Below are 20,861 nucleotides of genomic sequence, written 5' to 3'. Positions count from 1 at the left end.
AGAGTCTTCTTATTGGTCGAAATTTAGATATTGAGCAGTTTTGATGAAAACCGTGCTGAAACAGAGTAATCGCCCCTCACTACACTTCATTCTTTCTACGACACTCCTTTAGGTGTCACCCCACTAGTAAAATCTTTATCCCACAGAAGGACTCGGATATAAAGAAATTTTATGCATGGTGGGTTGGGGAGGAAATGTGACATGACATATGGTATCTTTTTTATTTAAATCACTTCTTTTATTGTCACCGTTTAACAAATCTCGAGTCCTCCTGTTGGATTGATATTTTACTGGAACAGCCCTTATCTGCTCTTCAATATTCTCCCCTCATCCCTTCCGATCTACTCATGGTAGTCCATTGATTTTTGGGACTAATACTTTTCCTCCGGGACTCTTGAGTACCCACTATTACATCACTTAGTATTGGGACTCATCAAAATTTTGGATATGAGGTTCTGGAATAAATCCTACAAAAAATACAGAGACCCTTCGGAACTTACCCACTTATCAAATGTTTGAGCAAGATGTGTCACAAGTGTCAGCCCCATGCCGTGTGCACCAACAAGACGAATAGTTTCCAAGCCCTGTTGTATGGTTAGCCTAAGCTTGGAGTAGCTGTCGCGTGGCGTTCCCACACTGAACTTAAACATAGCTTCCCACCAATCGCCCTGCACCTTACTGCACAGAGACTGACTGAGGCATGCTGGGAGGAAGTGAGGTCGGTAGCTGTCGGGACGGAAACTCTTGTTTTGATCCTCGTAAGATACAGCCGCACATCGTACAGCAGCACAGAAAAATGCCTGAAAGTCAACAGAACAACTCATTACTTTTTACCTTTTTTTTTTTTAGACAATTATAACATCTCAGTAGCATATTGTTATATTTTTTGGTTTCTGAAGGGTAACATTTTTGGTTTCTAGAGTGTTACAATTTTTTGTTTTCTGAAGGAGTTTCATTTTTGTTTTCTGATGGGGTTAAATTTATGGTTTCTGTAGGTTATTCTTTTTTGGATCTAAAAGCTAAATTTTGATTTCAGAACAGTAAGTCTTGGTTTCTGAGAGGCAATTTTTTTTTTTTTTTTTTTTTTTTATTTCTGGACTAATAACTTACCTGTACGTCCACCTGTGACAGGGACTCTGGTGAACCGTTGGTCAGTGAGGTGCTGGTGTAGGGCAGCTTGCCATATATGTCCATACCATCTGACACAACAGAGTAAACACATGTGTAACAATAGCAGAAGATAGGGTATGAGGGTGAGGGTGTGTGTGTTTGGGGGATGTTTACACTTTACACACTCACCTTACTTCCATACGAGCCCTGAATGATCATAGTTAATATACGGTAGTAATTTTTCAAGTGTGATATCAACAAACAAAGAAATATTTATAAAAGCATACAATATTTGTTTAAAGACTGACTGTCATTGCTTCGCTGTTAATTTTTGCAAGACTAAAATATCAATAGAGTAATCTTTCTAGGTTCATTCAGACAACTTGACACCATCTAACATTATAATTTTTATAAAGGTACCATGCGATATCACGGTCAAGTCATAACCAGAGCACAGTATCATGACACGCCCACCCAGTCACATGATACCAAGATATCAGAAACTGAGATTCTTTTTGTGGGTGCCAGTTTGTATCATTTATATGTAAGCATGACAAAGTCTGAATACACAGCGACTGTAAACGCCACATTCTACAGTGTGAGCACTGTTGTACTTACAATATGGCTGTGTGGTGTCCCGTGGGTTGTAGCTCTGAAGAGCCTGCCACACCAGGATATGTAGATTATCACCGTATAGCTGCAACACATCTGAGGGGGAAAAAAACAACACATGTTGATATTTTCTCAGAAACTTTAATCAATTATCCAGATGCTAGAATAAATGTACCTCCCATCACAGAAGAGCACATGTTGTTTTGAAACACCATATAATGCTAGTACATGAAAACTAAAACCTAAGGATCATGAAACTTTAAAAATGAATTGCCCAAGGGCATGAAGATACATTAAATATCAAAGTATTCATATGATTGCTACTGACCAGAAAAAATTACAAATTACGTGTTTGTTTAAACAGAAATTATTTTTCTCTGTTTTTTTTTTTCATGAACAGCAGTTGTGTAATGAAAGATACAGTATTATTTTATTATTCTATTTCCAAGGGATTTCAAATTTCAGTGTTTTAGCGGATAGAAAATAATCACAAAAATTACACATGAATATATTGCAAATGAAATTAATACAGAAAATTGTGTTCCATAATTTCCTGGAAAAATACTCCAATCCTCTCCCAGTACTCGGTAGACCACTACTCACCCTTGTCATACTGAGCGACCACAGCTTTGGATGGTACTACCACTGGTACTTTGTGGAAGGTGTCCGAGTTGAGTATGTACGACTTGTCCTTTCGATCTCTCATCTCACGCAGTGTAAACAGAGTATCATAGAACACCTCTCGTGCTCGAGGCGTTCTCAGCTGCTGTTTGATGTGCTGCAGACGTGAAACACTGTCGGTTTTTGTCATGGCAAGCACCAAGTAACCTGGGTAACAACAAAATAATATCAGGTAACCTAGGTAACAAGTTAATATCAGGTAACTTAGGTAACAAGAAATTAAACTGGACAATACAAAAGTTTTAACAGCCAGGGTCATTTAAGGACATGCCAGGTTTTGGAGGTAGAGGAAAGCCGGAGTACCCGGAGATAAACTACCAGCCTTCGGTCAGTACCTGGCAACTGCCCCACGTATATATAGGTTTCAAACTCGCAACCCAGAGGTGGAGAGCTAGTGATAAAATGTCGGGACACCTTAACCACTGCAGCCCCCTAATATCAGGTAACCTAGGTAACAACAAGTTGATATCAGGTAACCTAGGTAACCCCAAGTTATCAGGTAACCTAGGTAACCACAAGTTGATATCAGGTAACCTAGGTAACAACAAGTTGATATCAGGTAACCTAGGTAACAACAAGTTGATATCAGGTAACCTAGGTAACCACAAGTTGATATCAGGTAACCTAGGTAACAACAAGTTGATATCAGGTAACCTAGGTAACAATAAGGTAATACCAGGTAACCTAGGTAACCACAAGTTGATATCAGGTAACCTAGGTAACAACAAGGTAATACCAGGTAACCTAGGTAACCACAAGTTGATATCAGGTAAATGGGAAAACAGTTAAACAATTATTTCCCTTTTTCCTACTAACAGTAATGGAGCTGAACATAAAATTTCAAAGTTTAAAATATGTCTAAAGGGTGGGTGCAAAAATCTTGATTTTCAAATTTGGCTCTTCATGACAGGGACATAAAATCCAATACTAGGGTTTTTTGTTGATCATATTACATTTTGTTTGACCATGAAAAAATTCTCTTTGCTTAATATTCATTTTGTTGTTTTAATTAATACCATCTTTTTTTTACCCAAGCTGGCAAATACTTTACTTTCCCACTTAAACAAATCCACAAAATGTCCTTACCACCCTGGCTGTGTCTGTAGGCTCCAATTTTTTGTAAGCGATCGAAGAATTTGCGGTTGTGCTGTTTGAGTTGTAGGTACCAGGCTGCCTTCACATCAATGGCCGGATACTGACTACTCAGTAATAGACAAACAGTTGCAAAAAAGCTGGCATCTTTCCACAGAACTTGGCCCTACAACATCGGCTATACTTAGTCCAAGCTTCTACATGTACAGATACAGATTTGTAAAACAGTCCAACAATATAAACGAACTTTTAATTAAAATTTAACAGAATTCCAGTGTCATAGGTTAACACTGTAGTCAAAGTGCACAAATCCATAATATGAAAAACAGTGAAATCTTGCTTATCCTCAAAATATTTGGATAAACAGAATTTCCAGATAAAACGACCAAATTGTGAACAAGCGAAAATTGCCACCGTGAATTGAATATGGACAACTGGGGAAGCAAGTTACTGTACTTGCTTCAAAACCAGAACCTGTAAAGCTCTGAGCTTCAGGTCTAAAGCTCACCTTCTGAGCTCTTTTAAAGAGGACAAGAGCAGACAGGAAGTAGATTTGTCCCTCCATCTCTGTGACAACAGCACGCCATTTAGGTCTCTGGGAGGACGCCTTGGCTAGTTCAAACAAGCACTGGTCAAACCTGGAAATGTATCAAACAAGAACTGGTCAAACCTGGAAATGTATCAAACAAACACTGATTAAACTGGCACAAAACAACAAATTCTGCAGTTATAAACAGAAAATTATGCAACGGCACAAAACTACATTTATTAAATTAGGTAATGATGTTTACCATTAAGTTTGAAAAAATACAATAAGAAATGTAGTCTGTTGAGTAAATCATCGGTGGAGAGTAGTTGTTTGAGTAACTTAGTGGTGGAGGGTAGTTGTTTGAGTAACTTACTGGTGGAGGGTATAATAACATACTGGTGGACAGTATAATAACTTACTGGTGGAGGGTATAATAACTTACTGGTGGACAGTATAATAACTTACTGGTGGAGGGTATAATAACTTACTGGTGGACAGTATAATAACTTACTGGTGGAGGGTATAATAACTTACTGGTGGACAGTATAATAACTTACTGGTGTACAGTATAATAACTTACTGGTGGACAGTATAATAACTTACTGGTGGACAGTATAATAACTTACTGGTGGACAGTATAATAACTTACTGGTGGACAGTATAATAACTTACTGGTGGAGAGTATAATAACTTACTGGTGTACAGTATAATAACTTACTTGTGGACAGTATAATATCTTACTTGTGGACAGTATAATAACTTACTGGTGGACAGTATAATAACTTACTGGTGGACAGTATAATATCTTACTTGTGGACAGTATAATATCTTACTTGTGGACAGTATAATATCTTACTGGTGTACAGTATAATATCTTACTTGTGGACAGTATAATAACTTACTGGTGGAGAGTATAATAACTTACTGGTGGACAGTATAATAACTTACTGGTGGAGGGTATAATAACTTACTGGTGGACAGTATAATAACTTACTGGTGGACAGTATAATATCTTACTTGTGGACAGTATAATATCTTACTGGTGTACAGTATAATAACTTACTGGTGGAGGGTATAATAACTTACTTGTGGACAGTATAATATCTTACTTGTGGAGAGTATAATAACTTACTGGTGGACAGTATAATATCTTACTTGTGGACAGTCTAATAACTTACTGGTGGAGAGTATAATAACTTACTGGTGGAGAGTATAATATCTTACTTGTGGACAGTATAATATCTTACTGGTGTACAGTATAATAACTTACTGGTGGACAGTATAATAACTTACTGGTGGACAGTATAATAACTTACTGGTGGACAGTATAATAACTTACTGGTGGACAGTATAATAACTTACTGGTGGACAGTATAATAACATACTGGTGGACAGTATAATAACTTACTGGTGGACAGTATAATAACTTACTTGTGGACAGTATAATAACTTACTGGTGGACAGTATAATAACTTACTGGTGGACAGTATAATAACTTACTGGTGGACAGTATAATAACTTACTGGTGGACAGTATAATAACATACTGGTGGACAGTATAATAACTTACTGGTGGACAGTATAATAACTTACTGGTGGACAGTATAATAACTTACTGGTGGAGGGTATAATAACTTACTGGTGGACAGTATAATAACTTACTGGTGGACAGTATAATAACTTACTGGTGGACAGTATAATAACTTACTGGTGGACAGTATAATAACTTACTGGTGGAGGGTATAATAACTTACTGGTGGAGGGTATAATAACTTACTGGTGGACAGTATAATAACTTACTTGTGGACAGTATAATAACTTACTGGTGGACAGTATAATAACTTACTGGTGGACAGTATAATAACATACTGGTGGACAGTATAATAACTTACTGGTGGACAGTATAATAACTTACTGGTGGACAGTATAATAACTTACTGGTGGAGGGTATAATAACTTACTGGTGGACAGTATAATAACTTACTGGTGGACAGTATAATAACTTACTGGTGGACAGTATAATAACTTACTGGTGGACAGTATAATAACTTACTGGTGGAGGGTATAATAACTTACTGGTGGACAGTATAATAACTTACTGGTGGACAGTATAATAACATACTGGTGGACAGTATAATAACTTACTGGTGGACAGTATAATAACTTTACTTACTGGTGGACAGTATAATAACTTACTGGTGGACAGTATAATAACTTACTGGTGGACAGTATAATATCTTACTGGTGGAGAGTATAATAACTTACTTGTGGACAGTATAATAACTTACTGGTGGAGGGTATAATAACTTACTGGTGGAGAGTATAATAACTTACTGGTGGACAGTATAATAACTTTACTTACTGGTGGAGAGTATAATAACTTACTGGTGGACAGTATGATAACTTACTGGTGGAGAGTATAATAACTTACTGGTGGACAGTATAATAACTTACTGGTGGACAGTATAATAACTTACTGGTGGACAGTATAATAACTTACTTGTGGACAGTATAATAACTTACTGGTGGACAGTATAATAACTTACTTGTGGACAGTATAATAACTTACTGGTGGACAGTATAATAACTTACTGGTGGACAGTATAATAACTTACTGGTGGACAGTATAATAACTTACTGGTGGAGAGTATAATAACTTACTGGTGTACAGTATAATAACTTACTTGTGGACAGTATAATATCTTACTTGTGGACAGTATAATAACTTACTGGTGGACAGTATAATAACTTACTGGTGGACAGTATAATATCTTACTTGTGGACAGTATAATATCTTACTTGTGGACAGTATAATATCTTACTGGTGTACAGTATAATATCTTACTTGTGGACAGTATAATAACTTACTGGTGGAGAGTATAATAACTTACTGGTGGACAGTATAATAACTTACTGGTGGAGGGTATAATAACTTACTGGTGGACAGTATAATAACTTACTGGTGGACAGTATAATATCTTACTTGTGGACAGTATAATATCTTACTGGTGTACAGTATAATAACTTACTGGTGGAGGGTATAATAACTTACTTGTGGACAGTATAATATCTTACTTGTGGAGAGTATAATAACTTACTGGTGGACAGTATAATATCTTACTTGTGGACAGTCTAATAACTTACTGGTGGAGAGTATAATAACTTACTGGTGGAGAGTATAATATCTTACTTGTGGACAGTATAATATCTTACTGGTGTACAGTATAATAACTTACTGGTGGACAGTATAATAACTTACTGGTGGACAGTATAATAACTTACTGGTGGACAGTATAATAACTTACTGGTGGACAGTATAATAACTTACTGGTGGACAGTATAATAACTTACTGGTGGACAGTATAATAACTTACTGGTGGACAGTATAATAACATACTGGTGGACAGTATAATAACTTACTGGTGGACAGTATAATAACTTACTGGTGGACAGTATAATAACTTACTGGTGGAGGGTATAATAACTTACTGGTGGACAGTATAATAACTTACTGGTGGACAGTATAATAACTTACTGGTGGACAGTATAATAACTTACTGGTGGACAGTATAATAACTTACTGGTGGAGGGTATAATAACTTACTGGTGGAGGGTATAATAACTTACTGGTGGACAGTATAATAACTTACTTGTGGACAGTATAATAACTTACTGGTGGACAGTATAATAACTTACTGGTGGACAGTATAATAACATACTGGTGGACAGTATAATAACTTACTGGTGGACAGTATAATAACTTACTGGTGGACAGTATAATAACTTACTGGTGGAGGGTATAATAACTTACTGGTGGACAGTATAATAACTTACTGGTGGACAGTATAATAACTTACTGGTGGACAGTATAATAACTTACTGTCGGACAGTATAATAACTTTACTTACTGGTGGACAGTATAATAACTTACTGGTGGACAGTATAATAACTTACTGGTGGACAGTATAATAACTTACTGGTGGAGGGTATAATAACTTACTGGTGGACAGTATAATAACTTACTGGTGGACAGTATAATAACATACTGGTGGACAGTATAATAACTTACTGGTGGACAGTATAATAACTTTACTTACTGGTGGACAGTATAATAACTTACTGGTGGACAGTATAATAACTTACTGGTGGACCGTATAATATCTTACTGGTGGAGAGTATAATAACTTACTTGTGGACAGTATAATAACTTACTGGTGGAGGGTATAATAACTTACTGGTGGAGAGTATAATAACTTACTGGTGGACAGTATAATAACTTTACTTACTGGTGGACAGTATAATAACTTACTGGTGGACAGTATGATAACTTACTGGTGGAGAGTATAATAACTTACTGGTGGACAGTATAATAACTTACTGGTGGACAGTATAATAACTTACTTGTGGACAGTATAATAACTTACTGGTGGACAGTATAATAACTTACTTGTGGACAGTATAATAACTTACTGGTGGACAGTATAATAACTTACTGGTGGACAGTATAATAACTTACTGGTGGACAGTATAATAACATACTGGTGGACAGTATAATAACTTACTGGTGGACAGTATAATATCTTACTTGTGGACAGTATAATATCTTACTGGTGTACAGTATAATAACTTACTGGTGGACAGTATAATAACTTACTGGTGGAAAGTATAATAACTTACTGGTGGAGGGTATAATAACTTACTGGTGGACAGTATAATAACTTACTGGTGGACAGTATAATATCTTACTTGTGGACAGTATAATAACTTACTTGTGGACAGTATAATATCTTACTTGTGGAGAGTATAATAACTTACTGGTGGACAGTATAATAACTTACTGGTGGACAGTATAATAACTTACTGGTGGACAGTATAATAACTTACTGGTGGACAGTATAATAACTTACTGGTGGACAGTATAATAACATACTGGTGGACAGTATAATAACTTACTGGTGGACAGTATAATAACTTACTTGTGGACAGTATAATAACTTACTGGTGGACAGTATAATAACTTACTGGTGGACAGTATAATAACTTACTGGTGGACAGTATAATAACTTACTGGTGGACAGTATAATAACATACTGGTGGACAGTATAATAACTTACTGGTGGACAGTATAATAACTTACTGGTGGACAGTATAATAACTTACTGGTGGACAGTATAATAACTTACTGGTGGAGGGTATAATAACTTACTGGTGGACAGTATAATAACTTACTGGTGGACAGTATAATAACTTACTGGTGGACAGTATAATAACTTACTGGTGGACAGTATAATAACTTACTGGTGGAGGGTATAATAACTTACTGGTGGACAGTATAATAACTTACTTGTGGACAGTATAATAACTTACTGGTGGACAGTATAATAACTTACTGGTGGACAGTATAATAACTTACTGGTGGACAGTATAATAACATACTGGTGGACAGTATAATAACTTACTGGTGGACAGTATAATAACTTACTGGTGGACAGTATAATAACTTACTGGTGGAGGGTATAATAACTTACTGGTGGACAGTATAATAACTTACTGGTGGACAGTATAATAACTTACTGGTAGACAGTATAATAACTTACTGTCGGACAGTATAATAACTTTACTTACTGGTGGACAGTATAATAACTTACTGGTGGACAGTATAATAACTTACTGGTGGACAGTATAATAACTTACTGGTGGACAGTATAATATCTTACTGGTGGACAGTATAATAACTTACTGGTGGACAGTATAATAACTTACTGGTGGACAGTATAATAACTTACTGGTGGAGGGTATAATAACTTACTGGTGGACAGTATAATAACTTACTGGTGGACAGTATAATAACATACTGGTGGACAGTATAATAACTTACTGGTGGACAGTATAATAACTTTACTTACTGGTGGACAGTATAATAACTTACTGGTGGACAGTATAATAACTTACTGGTGGACAGTATAATATCTTACTGGTGGAGAGTATAATAACTTACTTGTGGACAGTATAATAACTTACTGGTGGAGGGTATAATAACTTACTGGTGGAGAGTATAATAACTTACTGGTGGACAGTATAATAACTTTACTTACTGGTGGACAGTATAATAACTTACTGGTGGACAGTATGATAACTTACTGGTGGAGAGTATAATAACTTACTGGTGGACAGTATAATAACTTACTGGTGGACAGTATAATAACTTACTGGTGGACAGTATAATAACTTACTGGTGGACAGTATAATAACTTACTTGTGGACAGTATAATAACTTACTGGTGGACAGTATAATAACTTACTGGTGGACAGTATAATAACTTACTGGTGGACAGTATAATAACATACTGGTGGACAGTATAATAACTTACTGGTGGACAGTATAATATCTTACTTGTGGACAGTATAATATCTTACTGGTGTACAGTATAATAACTTACTGGTGGACAGTATAATAACTTACTGGTGGACAGTATAATAACTTACTGGTGGAGGGTATAATAACTTACTGGTGGACAGTATAATAAATTACTGGTGGACAGTATAATATCTTACTTGTGGACAGTATAATAACTTACTTGTGGACAGTATAATATCTTACTTGTGGAGAGTATAATAACTTACTGGTGGACAGTATAATATCTTACTTGTGGACAGTCTAATAACTTACTGGTGGAGAGTATAATAACTTACTGGTGGAGAGTATAATATCTTACTTGTGGACAGTATAATATCTTACTGGTGTACAGTATAATAACTTACTGGTGGACAGTATAATAACTTACTGGTGGACAGTATAATAACTTACTGGTGGACAGTATAATAACTTACTGGTGGACAGTATAATAACATACTGGTGGACAGTATAATAACTTACTGGTGGACAGTATAATAACTTACTGGTGGACAGTATAATAACTTACTGGTGGACAGTATAATAACTTACTGGTGGACAGTATAATAACATACTGGTGGACAGTATAATAACTTACTGTTGGACAGTATAATAACTTACTGGTGGACAGTATAATAACTTACTGGTGGAGGGTATAATAACTTACTGGTGGACAGTATAATAACTTACTGGTGGACAGTATAATAACTTACTGGTGGACAGTATAATAACTTACTTGTGGACAGTATAATAACTTACTGGTGGACAGTATAATAACTTACTGGTGGACAGTATAATAACTTACTGGTGGACAGTATAATAACATACTGGTGGACAGTATAATAACTTACTGGTGGACAGTATAATAACTTACTGGTGGACAGTATAATAACTTACTGGTGGAGGGTATAATAACTTACTGGTGGACAGTATAATAACTTACTGGTGGACAGTATAATAACTTACTGGTGGACAGTATAATAACTTACTGGTGGACAGTATAATAACTTTACTTACTGGTGGACAGTATAATAACTTACTGGTGGACAGTATAATAACTTACTGGTGGACAGTATAATAACTTACTGGTGGACAGTATAATATCTTACTGGTGGACAGTATAATAACTTACTGGTGGACAGTATAATAACTTACTGGTGGACAGTATAATAACTTACTGGTGGAGGGTATAATAACTTACTGGTGGACAGTATAATAACTTACTGGTGGACAGTATAATAACATACTGGTGGACAGTATAATAACTTACTGGTGGACAGTATAATAACTTTACTTACTGGTGGACAGTATAATAACTTACTGGTGGACAGTATAATAACTTACTGGTGGACAGTATAATAACTTACTGGTGGAGGGTATAATAACTTACTGGTGGAGAGTATAATAACTTACTGGTGGACAGTATAATAACTTTACTTACTGGTGGACAGTATAATAACTTACTGGTGGACAGTATGATAACTTACTGGTGGAGAGTATAATAACTTACTGGTGGACAGTATAATAACTTACTGGTGGACAGTATAATAACTTACTGGTGGACAGTATAATAACTTACTTGTGGACAGTATAATAACTTACTTGTGGACAGTATAATAACTTACTGGTGGACAGTATAATAACTTACTGGTGGACAGTATAATAACTTACTGGTGGACAGTATAATAACATACTGGTGGACAGTATAATAACTTACTGGTGGACAGTATAATATCTTACTTGTGGACAGTATAATATCTTACTGGTGTACAGTATAATAACTTACTGGTGGACAGTATAATAACTTACTGGTGGACAGTATAATACTGTAAATCACTTATATTTCGCGTTGGATTTATTTTCGCGTTAATTCGCGAGGAGAGTCAAACGCGAATTCAAATCCCTCGCGAATATTTATATAAAAATGACAAGAATAATTGGCGTCCATTTTGAATTGATCGTAATCTTTAGTTGGTGAACAGACATCGCCATTAAAGTAATAATAGAATGATAGATTATATACTTACATGTAGATCAGAGTGTAATTTTATCTAACAAAACACCAAAATTTCACACACACAAAACCCCACTGAACACTAATATTGTGGTTGAACTCGGTCTTAATTAACTTCTTGACGACGTTTTACATGCAGTTAATTAGGTACGGTCCCGAGGATCCCGGATGGTCATCCGGAATACGTCGTACTTTATTACCCACGCTGTTGTAAGTTATGTAAGGTTACATGTATATATAGCACTTCACATCGCTTTATTCTCGAAAAGATATTTACCATAACAAAGTTGAAATCAAACAGATTATATATTTAATACAAACATTCAGAACAAATAATCGCCTGGAGTATATATTATTCGAAATAGACTGTCCCGAGAACTGTTCATCGGTATCACTGTATACACACGTACGTTAATTACAATGTACGTTAATTACTCACAACCTATATTGTAGTCCCGCCATCTCCCAGGCATTCTTAACGAGCCGTGGGTTTTGTTTAATGTCTGACACCGCCTTTGTAAGCGTGGTCATGTCGGTGAAATAATCCAGACTAACTACATATGAGGGGGCGTGAAAGCTTTATTTATATTGAAAACAACTCATTTCACCCTCCAAATATAAACGCACGTTGAACACCACATTTCTTTTGTTTAATCCACTTGTATATAGCCGAGAGGCGTATACAGGAACGGTAAATACAATTCAGTATGACCAGACGCCGATATCACATGATTGAATCACATGACTTTTCTTGTACCGTCACATGATTCTCATAAACAAAATGGCTACCAACCTGGACATATCTCCGATCTGTTAACGTTATTCGCGAATTTAAAGTCATTTTGAGACCGGAATTCGCGAAATTATGTATTCGCGAATAAGTCAAATAAGGTGAGTTCGCGAAATTAAGTACTCGCGAAATATAAGTGATTTACAGTAACTTACTGGTGGACAGTATAATAACTTACTGGTGGACAGTATAATAACTTACTGGTGGACAGTATAATAACTTACTTGTGGACAGTATAATATCTTACTTGTGGACAGTATAATAACTTACTGGTGGACAGTATAATAACTTACTGGTGGACAGTATAATAACTTACTGGTGGACAGTATAATAACTTACTGGTGGACAGTATAATATCTTACTTGTGGACAGTATAATAACTTACTGGTGGACAGTATAATAACTTACTGGTGGACAGTATAATAACTTACTGGTGGACAGTATAATAACTTACTGGTGGAGGGCTGTGGCACAAGTCACCACATCATGGTCAGGCATCATCTGGAATACGAGGTTTTGTAGGGCAAACAGGTGGTGGATATAGATGTCGTCACTGCCATGCTCCCTCTGCTGGTGGACCTACACAATAGACATATATTCTACATTTATACATAACTCGGCTAAGTCTCACAATGTTAATGTCCAAGTAGTTATCTGTTGATCAAGTTTTTTTAAAGATGCTACATCTCTGACAAAGAGTAATCAAAATTGATTGAAAACAAAATTAGTTTGTTATATATATCTTTACGCAATATGAAAAGTAACACACTTTCATTTTATCCCCTCCAAACCAGAAGTTTGAGTTTTCTTTATATCTTTAAATTTTTAAACAAATGAATAATAATTTGCATCCCAAAGAAATTGTATCATACTCTTAACTCTATATTCGTTTTGTAACAGTTGGTCTTATAAGCAATATACACTGTTATTTTTGTTTTCCCTTTTCTGTGTTAATCAGGTAGATTTCTAAACTGTGGGTGTTTATAATGCTGGAGGTAAAGCATCGTTGAATTTGATCACAAAAATTATGGGAAGTTAATGTACAGCAACAAATATTGAGGGGGGCAGAGAAAGGCAATATTGTAGCAAATTCTGTCCGACAATAGTTCCCATGATACTAGAGTAATGCTCAAAAGAAAAACATGAAAATGCATCTTAATCTGAGAAACGTTTTTTTTTATATATATAATGTACAACAAATGCTATAATGATCCAGCAGAGTCAAAGCTGAATATGCATCTTAATCCCAAAAACGTTTGTTAAATATGTCAAACATAATGATATAATGATCCATCAGTCAAAGTTGAATATGCATCTTAATCCTGGAAATGTTTGTTAAATATGTACAAATTATGACACGATGATCCAACCCAGTTCCACAAACTTACACTGAATGCTTTTATTAGACACTTGTACCAGGCTGGATTTTGGACAAATGCCAGCGTGCGTTCCACCTCGATTCCATGGTTGACCGCTGCCTGGACCCGATCACTTGTAAGGTATAATTCCATCAACTTGATATGCAGACTGGCATCAGTGTAGTTCTTTTCCTTGAAACACAAAAAAAAAAAAAAAACATATTAATACTATTTTTACATTTGTTGCATGATGTTAAATAATTTCATTTATTTATCAAATTTTTGGCAAAGTTTTGTACCAGATTCTTATGCATGAGAAAATGTTGGAACAATTGGTTTATAGCAAAATACAGTTAAATCTATGATAAAATGATTTTTGTACACCTAGATTTCTTGTTGTCAAAAAATTCTGAAATTTTTTATAAATGAAAATGTTGGTGCTGATAAATGATTCTATATTTGGTATAGACCTTCTGTAAATCACTTATATTTCACATGGTATTTATTTTCGCATTAACACAAGAGGAGAGTCAATCACTAATTCAAATCATGCATGATTATATATACGAAAATAACACCTTCGGATGGCAGCCAAACTATCAATAAGTGATATAGCAGAGTCCATGACTAACAGCTCACCATTCGCGAACTTATAGTCATTTCTAGATCAGTGTTTGCGAAATCATATTCGCAAATATGTCTGAAGAAGTAAGTGCGCAAAATAAAGTAATCACGAAATCTAAATGATTTACAGTAATATTTTACTTAATACACACCAGCTGTTTTGAGTAGAGCTCTTCAAGCTTGTCAAGGTCTGTGCCAGAACTAGTTGACAAAATCTTCTCCTGAAATTAAAAGCACTTCTTGTAATTGTTCTATTTTACATGATGCCCTAAATAACGACACTTGCTATGGTGAATGATAGACAATTTTCGTACAAATAATATTAATATCAATCAAGTGATAAAAAGAATAAACCAAACTCACTGTTATGTTTTCAAAATCACACATCAACAAACAAAACAATCAGAAAAAAGTAGGCATTTAAAATTTATCTGAACGACATTATTTTTCTTTGAGATTTGAGAAAGCAAAAAATCTTAATTTGACAGAGCACTTACTTTCAATTTAAAGACGACTGGATTATTCGGAAATACTTTCTCTGCTTTCTCTGCCCAATACTGTAAGAAAATAAGCAGATCATAGACTTAATGTATGTATTAAAGATTACATGTACATTCAAACCCATATAAAATCAATATCTTCAGTGAGGCCTTTAATATTCTTTTATGTAAAAATTGGAAACTTCTTTTTTACATAGCAACAGATATCATATGAGTTGGTGACGTTACATAGTGACAGGTGTCAAATAGGATGAAAATAAAGAAAGAGATTTACAGTTACTTTAATAATATATATTGTTTTTGTACTTTTATTTCATTATTATAAATCATGTATCAATATATAAAGAGAGATTTATATCAACATGATAAAATCGCTTTTAAAATGCTTTTGTGAAAGTAATATTGAATAATTTAAGGTTTGATATAAAAGGGAAAATTTGGAGCTTATCCCAATTTGGAGCAGGGTCTTTCCTTCATTCAAACTTGATCCTTTGTAGAGATAAAGACAAACTTGACAGATGCTACAATGATTATCCAGGGTGTTCAGTAGATTTTAGAGTAGCTGGCACAATAGAAATAGTAGGTGGCACCATGTGTGCCAAAGGCACGCAGCCAACAGCGACGCCAAAGGCGTCGCGGGGGGAGAGTATGAGAAGTGGCATGGCCCCCTCTCATAAGGGGGGTATGGGGGGTCTCCCCCAGGAAAATTTTAAATCAAAGAGGCCAGATATGGGTTTTCCCACTATATAACAGTAGTTTTTGGAAATAATTTAGCAATAAAAAAATGCACTTTTTACCTTTTTGCATGTACATTTTATATATATATATGTATTGTAAAACTTCTGAGTGTACGAACTGGTGTTTTTGTTTTATTTAGAAGTTTTTATGAAGAATTAATGATATCTGTACAGTTATGTCTTGTGTCATTTTTAATAGAAAGGTCACAGTTCCAAAACATGTAACTGAAACTGAATATCTTAAAAAACGCAAATTAAAGAAAAATGATATATAAAACACGAAATACATTATTAAAGGCTGTGATTTTACTTCTTTATTGTGTGCGTAATAATTTTAATTCATTACGCCGATTCTGTGTCAGTAAGTTACGTAGTGTGACCCAACTACATGTCAATCACGTCAGATGTTGGTAATCATCTCTCTTCAGAGGATCGCACTCCATAGTTAATCATACGGTTATATTGTACCGTTGTGCGACGATGAACAGTTCAAATGCATCTAAATAACATACCCTTTTGTTTTTTTCCTTGAAGAGACTTCAAAAAAGTCGTTCATTCGTTTCATGATGAACCGGAAGCATGTGCTTGTAACTCATGGTCAGTCAGACGTTTTTATCGCAGCGCGAAAAAAGCATCACACACAATACCTAGATTAACATTGATCGGTGTCGTGAAGAAGCTTGTTGTTTTCTTCCGACGGTGTTTTGACAGCATGGACAAGTGAACGATGAGTAATCATTGAATATTATATAAATAATGTTGTGTTTTATTTGTTTCCCGAACTCCCCAAAGTCAGAATACGTTTCACAACATTTAAATATGTAAGTAGACATCTGAAAGTAGCCGGCACCTGGAGCAAAGTAGCCGGTGAAATGCGCCGGTCGCCGGCTTATTTTGAACACCGTGTTATCAGTACACTATTACAAACCTTGATTCTCTGAGCATCATCAGAAGGCATAGAACTTAGCACTTCACAAACTGGAAAAAAAAGATAAAAAAACTCTATGAAATACAAAAGATATACAACCAGACACCAATTTTGTCTACTGTATGAAAACTTGGAAATTTACAGACCGAAAAAAACAGCCATTCCAGTATGAAGATGGCAAGTTCCACATACAAAGATTTTTAATGCAGGCAATGTGCTCCGCTGTAGTTGTTAATTTCTTACTTTTTAAGATGGTTCCTTTCTGTGAGTTGTCCAACTCCAAGCACCTATAAATAAAAAGAAACACAGGAATAATGAGATTAATGAACTTTTCAACAACAAAAATTATCATCTAATTGTTGTAACCGTACGTTTCGGTAGTTTGGTAGTGCTACCACAGAGCCAAACACTCCTCAGCGTTATTCCAGTAAAACATCTGTCGTAATATCCTTCGGTCCATTCTGTTCAGGGATACCATTCATTCAGATTTAAAATGATCATTTATACACAACTCTGGTTAAAAATTATTTATTGTGAAGCCTGGAATCAGGTTAGCTTGTTAATGGAGTGCCCATTTTTTATAGAGAAAATCCTTGAACAGTATAATTAACATGTTCGTTAGGATGGCTACAGGTCTTTCAGCTCTAAGACTCCATCTGTAATTAAGCTTCGTCTCCATGACAACACTCACTCATTTGACGATGAAACATTACACTACTGGCTGGGATATGCACGATAATGACTAAATTTTCGTCAAAGATTCATAATTTGTTTCGTCGACGACAGTCAACTGTGTTGTGTCGACTTACCATCAAGTTTTACACTAACCTTTTGTAGCAGGCTATAGCCTGTTCTTTCTCCTGTAGACCCTCACATATCTGTGCCATTAGTTTGTGTGCCTGAGGCAAATCATCTCTCACGCTCATGTAGAACGACAAGTACCTAGAATTTCAATATCCAGTAAATAAGTATACTTTTTTCTAAAAAAATATGTGAAATTTAAATAAGTTTTTTTATCTGTCTCTTGATTAGTGTTCAGTCAATTATTGATTATAATTGATAATCAATCAGTTGATAATCAACATGTAATTAGTTAATCAGATGTTGAATTGATGAAGCCAGAAAAAGTGTGATTTGTTGAGTATGAAGATAACTTTATTTAGAAGTTAACCGAGTATGATGAATGTGCTATAAAGAGAGAAAAAAAAAGAGAGAAAAAAATGAGCAACATTCAATTAATATGTTTTGAGAAAATTTCAATATATGAACTGATCGATAATCATTTTCTGATTTTTAACCTGAACCAAACAATACTGCTATGATTCGCAAACATTTGTTACACATATCTTACTTTTTGGCCAGGTCATATTCACCAATCTCGGAGTACAGAACAGCCACTTGATAACCCCTTGCACTGATCTGAAATAATGAAAGACTGTTAGCATCAACAAAATTATCAGTATAAATTCAATTGTCTACAAGTCATTGCTATAATTATTTAAAGCATGCAATACAAAGGTATAAGGTACAACTCCCATAGTTTTTGTTGTATTTTACTGAAACCTTATGTTGATTATGAAGATTTGGGAAATGGTTGAATATTTTTTTGCTCAAGTTTGAACAAATTTGATTTAAAAGCAATTGATATTGTTAGATTCATAAAAGGAATGAGTTATTGGAATTGTGGCTTGTACATATAATAAATTATCAAATATGATCCCCATCACTCATGACACAGCAATATTCTTCTTTGGCTCATTGGTAGAAGCATGGATTACTATGTAATAAGCAGGGTTCAATTCCAGGATTTGCTTTTTCTTGTTATTCATACTGGCAACCAATAAAATCACATGAGCTGTGGTTTTGAGCCTTGGTTCAGATTTGTAGAAATCTCAAGAAAATGCATATGAACTTATGTACAAGGAGCAGGTCTGTGTTCAGGCTTACAAGTTGTACATCATGTTAAAATACAGTCTCTATCACTCAGCTGACAGAGCTGGTTGGTGTGGCTTGTACAAAGTTGTTAAATACTGTCTTCTGGCAGAGCACGCATCTTTGGCTCAGTTGGTAGAGCCAGGGATTCGCCTGCAGGGGAAACCTAGTTTGATTCCTGTCAGGTACTCAATAGGAATGTGTCCTTAATAGTTACTTTTGTAAGGAATTATGTCAGTGACCATTTTAATCAAAACTTCAAATATTATGTTACATGCAGATTTAAATTAACTAGCAGGTTCTAATCAATTTGTTTCATGAATTATTCCAATAATTTGGTGCTAATATCAAGTACTTGTTGGAACTCATCAAAAATCAATTAAGATAGTGCTGACCATGTGGTGTTGTCTGCAAGCATTTTATTAATCGAGTGAATGACAAGAGATCAATGATTGAATTCTTCATTATCAGTAATGTTCTGATTTTCTTCCTTGTACTTTAATTTGATGTTATAACAATAAACTTCATTATAATAATTTTACATAAAGTATCAATTTGTTCATAAGTAAACTTATCTTGGTCAAGATTTGTGAACAATTTGCTAGATCAAGATCAATAAGAATATATATCTACAAATACTGTAGAGATATTTACATCCTGTTTTCATAATGTTGTTCTGGCCTGAACTAGTTTTAGCCGGTCTAACTTTGTGAAGTCGTCTTGCTGTCACGTTCCATGTCAATCCCTCAAACTAATTTCAATAATAAAGTTAAATACTATACCGCACCACCTCTGTCGAAAACTAGACCTACATTTATTTTTTAGAACTTTAAAGAATAAAGCATGGGGGTTCCAGGGGGTTCACAGTGTACCAACAAATGAACTGTTATCATGGGCTACAGCAACTTTCCCGAATGTTTATTTTGGTCACAATTTGTACAACACAGATTAAAAATGGCAAAGTAGCAAAACACACGTTGTAGGTACATGAGAATAGCTTTTATTGAAACACAACCAATAGAAATAATAAGCATATACCACTTCTCCAATGTATTATCTCATGGCGCAATATATTTCTAAAAATAGAAACTAGAAATCAGTTTCGGAGATGCTGTATTCCTATTTACCTGGTCTTCTGGAAATTGGCTGATGAATCGGTCTATGTCCTTCTTACTTCTCCGTGTTGTCGACATGCTTTTATATGGTCGGTAAGTATATTGTTTAAAGAAAATCTGATTTTTGTTTGATGGCCCTTTTCCAGGTTCGTATTTTTAACATGCCGGCATCATCTAACCAATCAGAATGATTCTAACGTATCTTTCGAATACAGCCAATCACATACCTCGTCTCTAAAACGGTACACTGTAATTACATAATCATATGTATCCCAAAATGACAACATGAAATTAATTAACCATTTCGCTACAGAAAACATTCTGAGATATATGTACATGCATAAATGTTATAAAATCTCTCAGTTAACGATATAAATGAAGATTTTGTTGCGTATCACTCAAACATCGAACGCACCTGTCGAAGTACAACTAAATTAAGGTCAAGC

At 35.0% G+C, this 20,861-nt stretch overlaps 1 protein-coding gene across 1 annotated transcript in view; it reads right to left on the bottom strand.

Annotated features, from left to right (window-relative positions):
- Positions 1–20,610, bottom strand: part of LOC117329768 (E3 SUMO-protein ligase RanBP2-like) — a 47,217-nt gene extending 26,607 nt beyond the window's left edge. The window contains exons 1-15 of the mRNA XM_033887897.1: positions 20,428–20,610; positions 18,720–18,787; positions 18,197–18,310; positions 17,612–17,655; positions 17,369–17,418; positions 15,701–15,760; positions 15,356–15,424; positions 14,610–14,771; positions 13,676–13,800; positions 4,004–4,133; positions 3,490–3,661; positions 2,326–2,550; positions 1,729–1,818; positions 1,111–1,199; positions 501–800 (exon numbers count right to left, since the gene is read on the bottom strand). Of these exons, the coding sequence (XP_033743788.1) occupies positions 501–800; positions 1,111–1,199; positions 1,729–1,818; positions 2,326–2,550; positions 3,490–3,661; positions 4,004–4,133; positions 13,676–13,800; positions 14,610–14,771; positions 15,356–15,424; positions 15,701–15,760; positions 17,369–17,418; positions 17,612–17,655; positions 18,197–18,310; positions 18,720–18,787; positions 20,428–20,493 (1,764 nt within the window). The 5' untranslated portion in view covers positions 20,494–20,610. The remainder of the gene's footprint in view (positions 1–500; positions 801–1,110; positions 1,200–1,728; positions 1,819–2,325; positions 2,551–3,489; positions 3,662–4,003; positions 4,134–13,675; positions 13,801–14,609; positions 14,772–15,355; positions 15,425–15,700; positions 15,761–17,368; positions 17,419–17,611; positions 17,656–18,196; positions 18,311–18,719; positions 18,788–20,427) is intronic.
- Positions 20,611–20,861: the final 251 nt, after the last annotated feature.

The sequence above is a fragment of the Pecten maximus genome, chromosome 6 (assembly GCF_902652985.1).
Source record: "Pecten maximus chromosome 6, xPecMax1.1, whole genome shotgun sequence".
Lineage (NCBI taxonomy): Eukaryota > Metazoa > Mollusca > Bivalvia > Pectinida > Pectinidae > Pecten > Pecten maximus.
The sequence above is the reverse complement of the archived record's forward strand: the minus strand, read 5'-3'. Positions and strand labels throughout refer to the sequence as shown.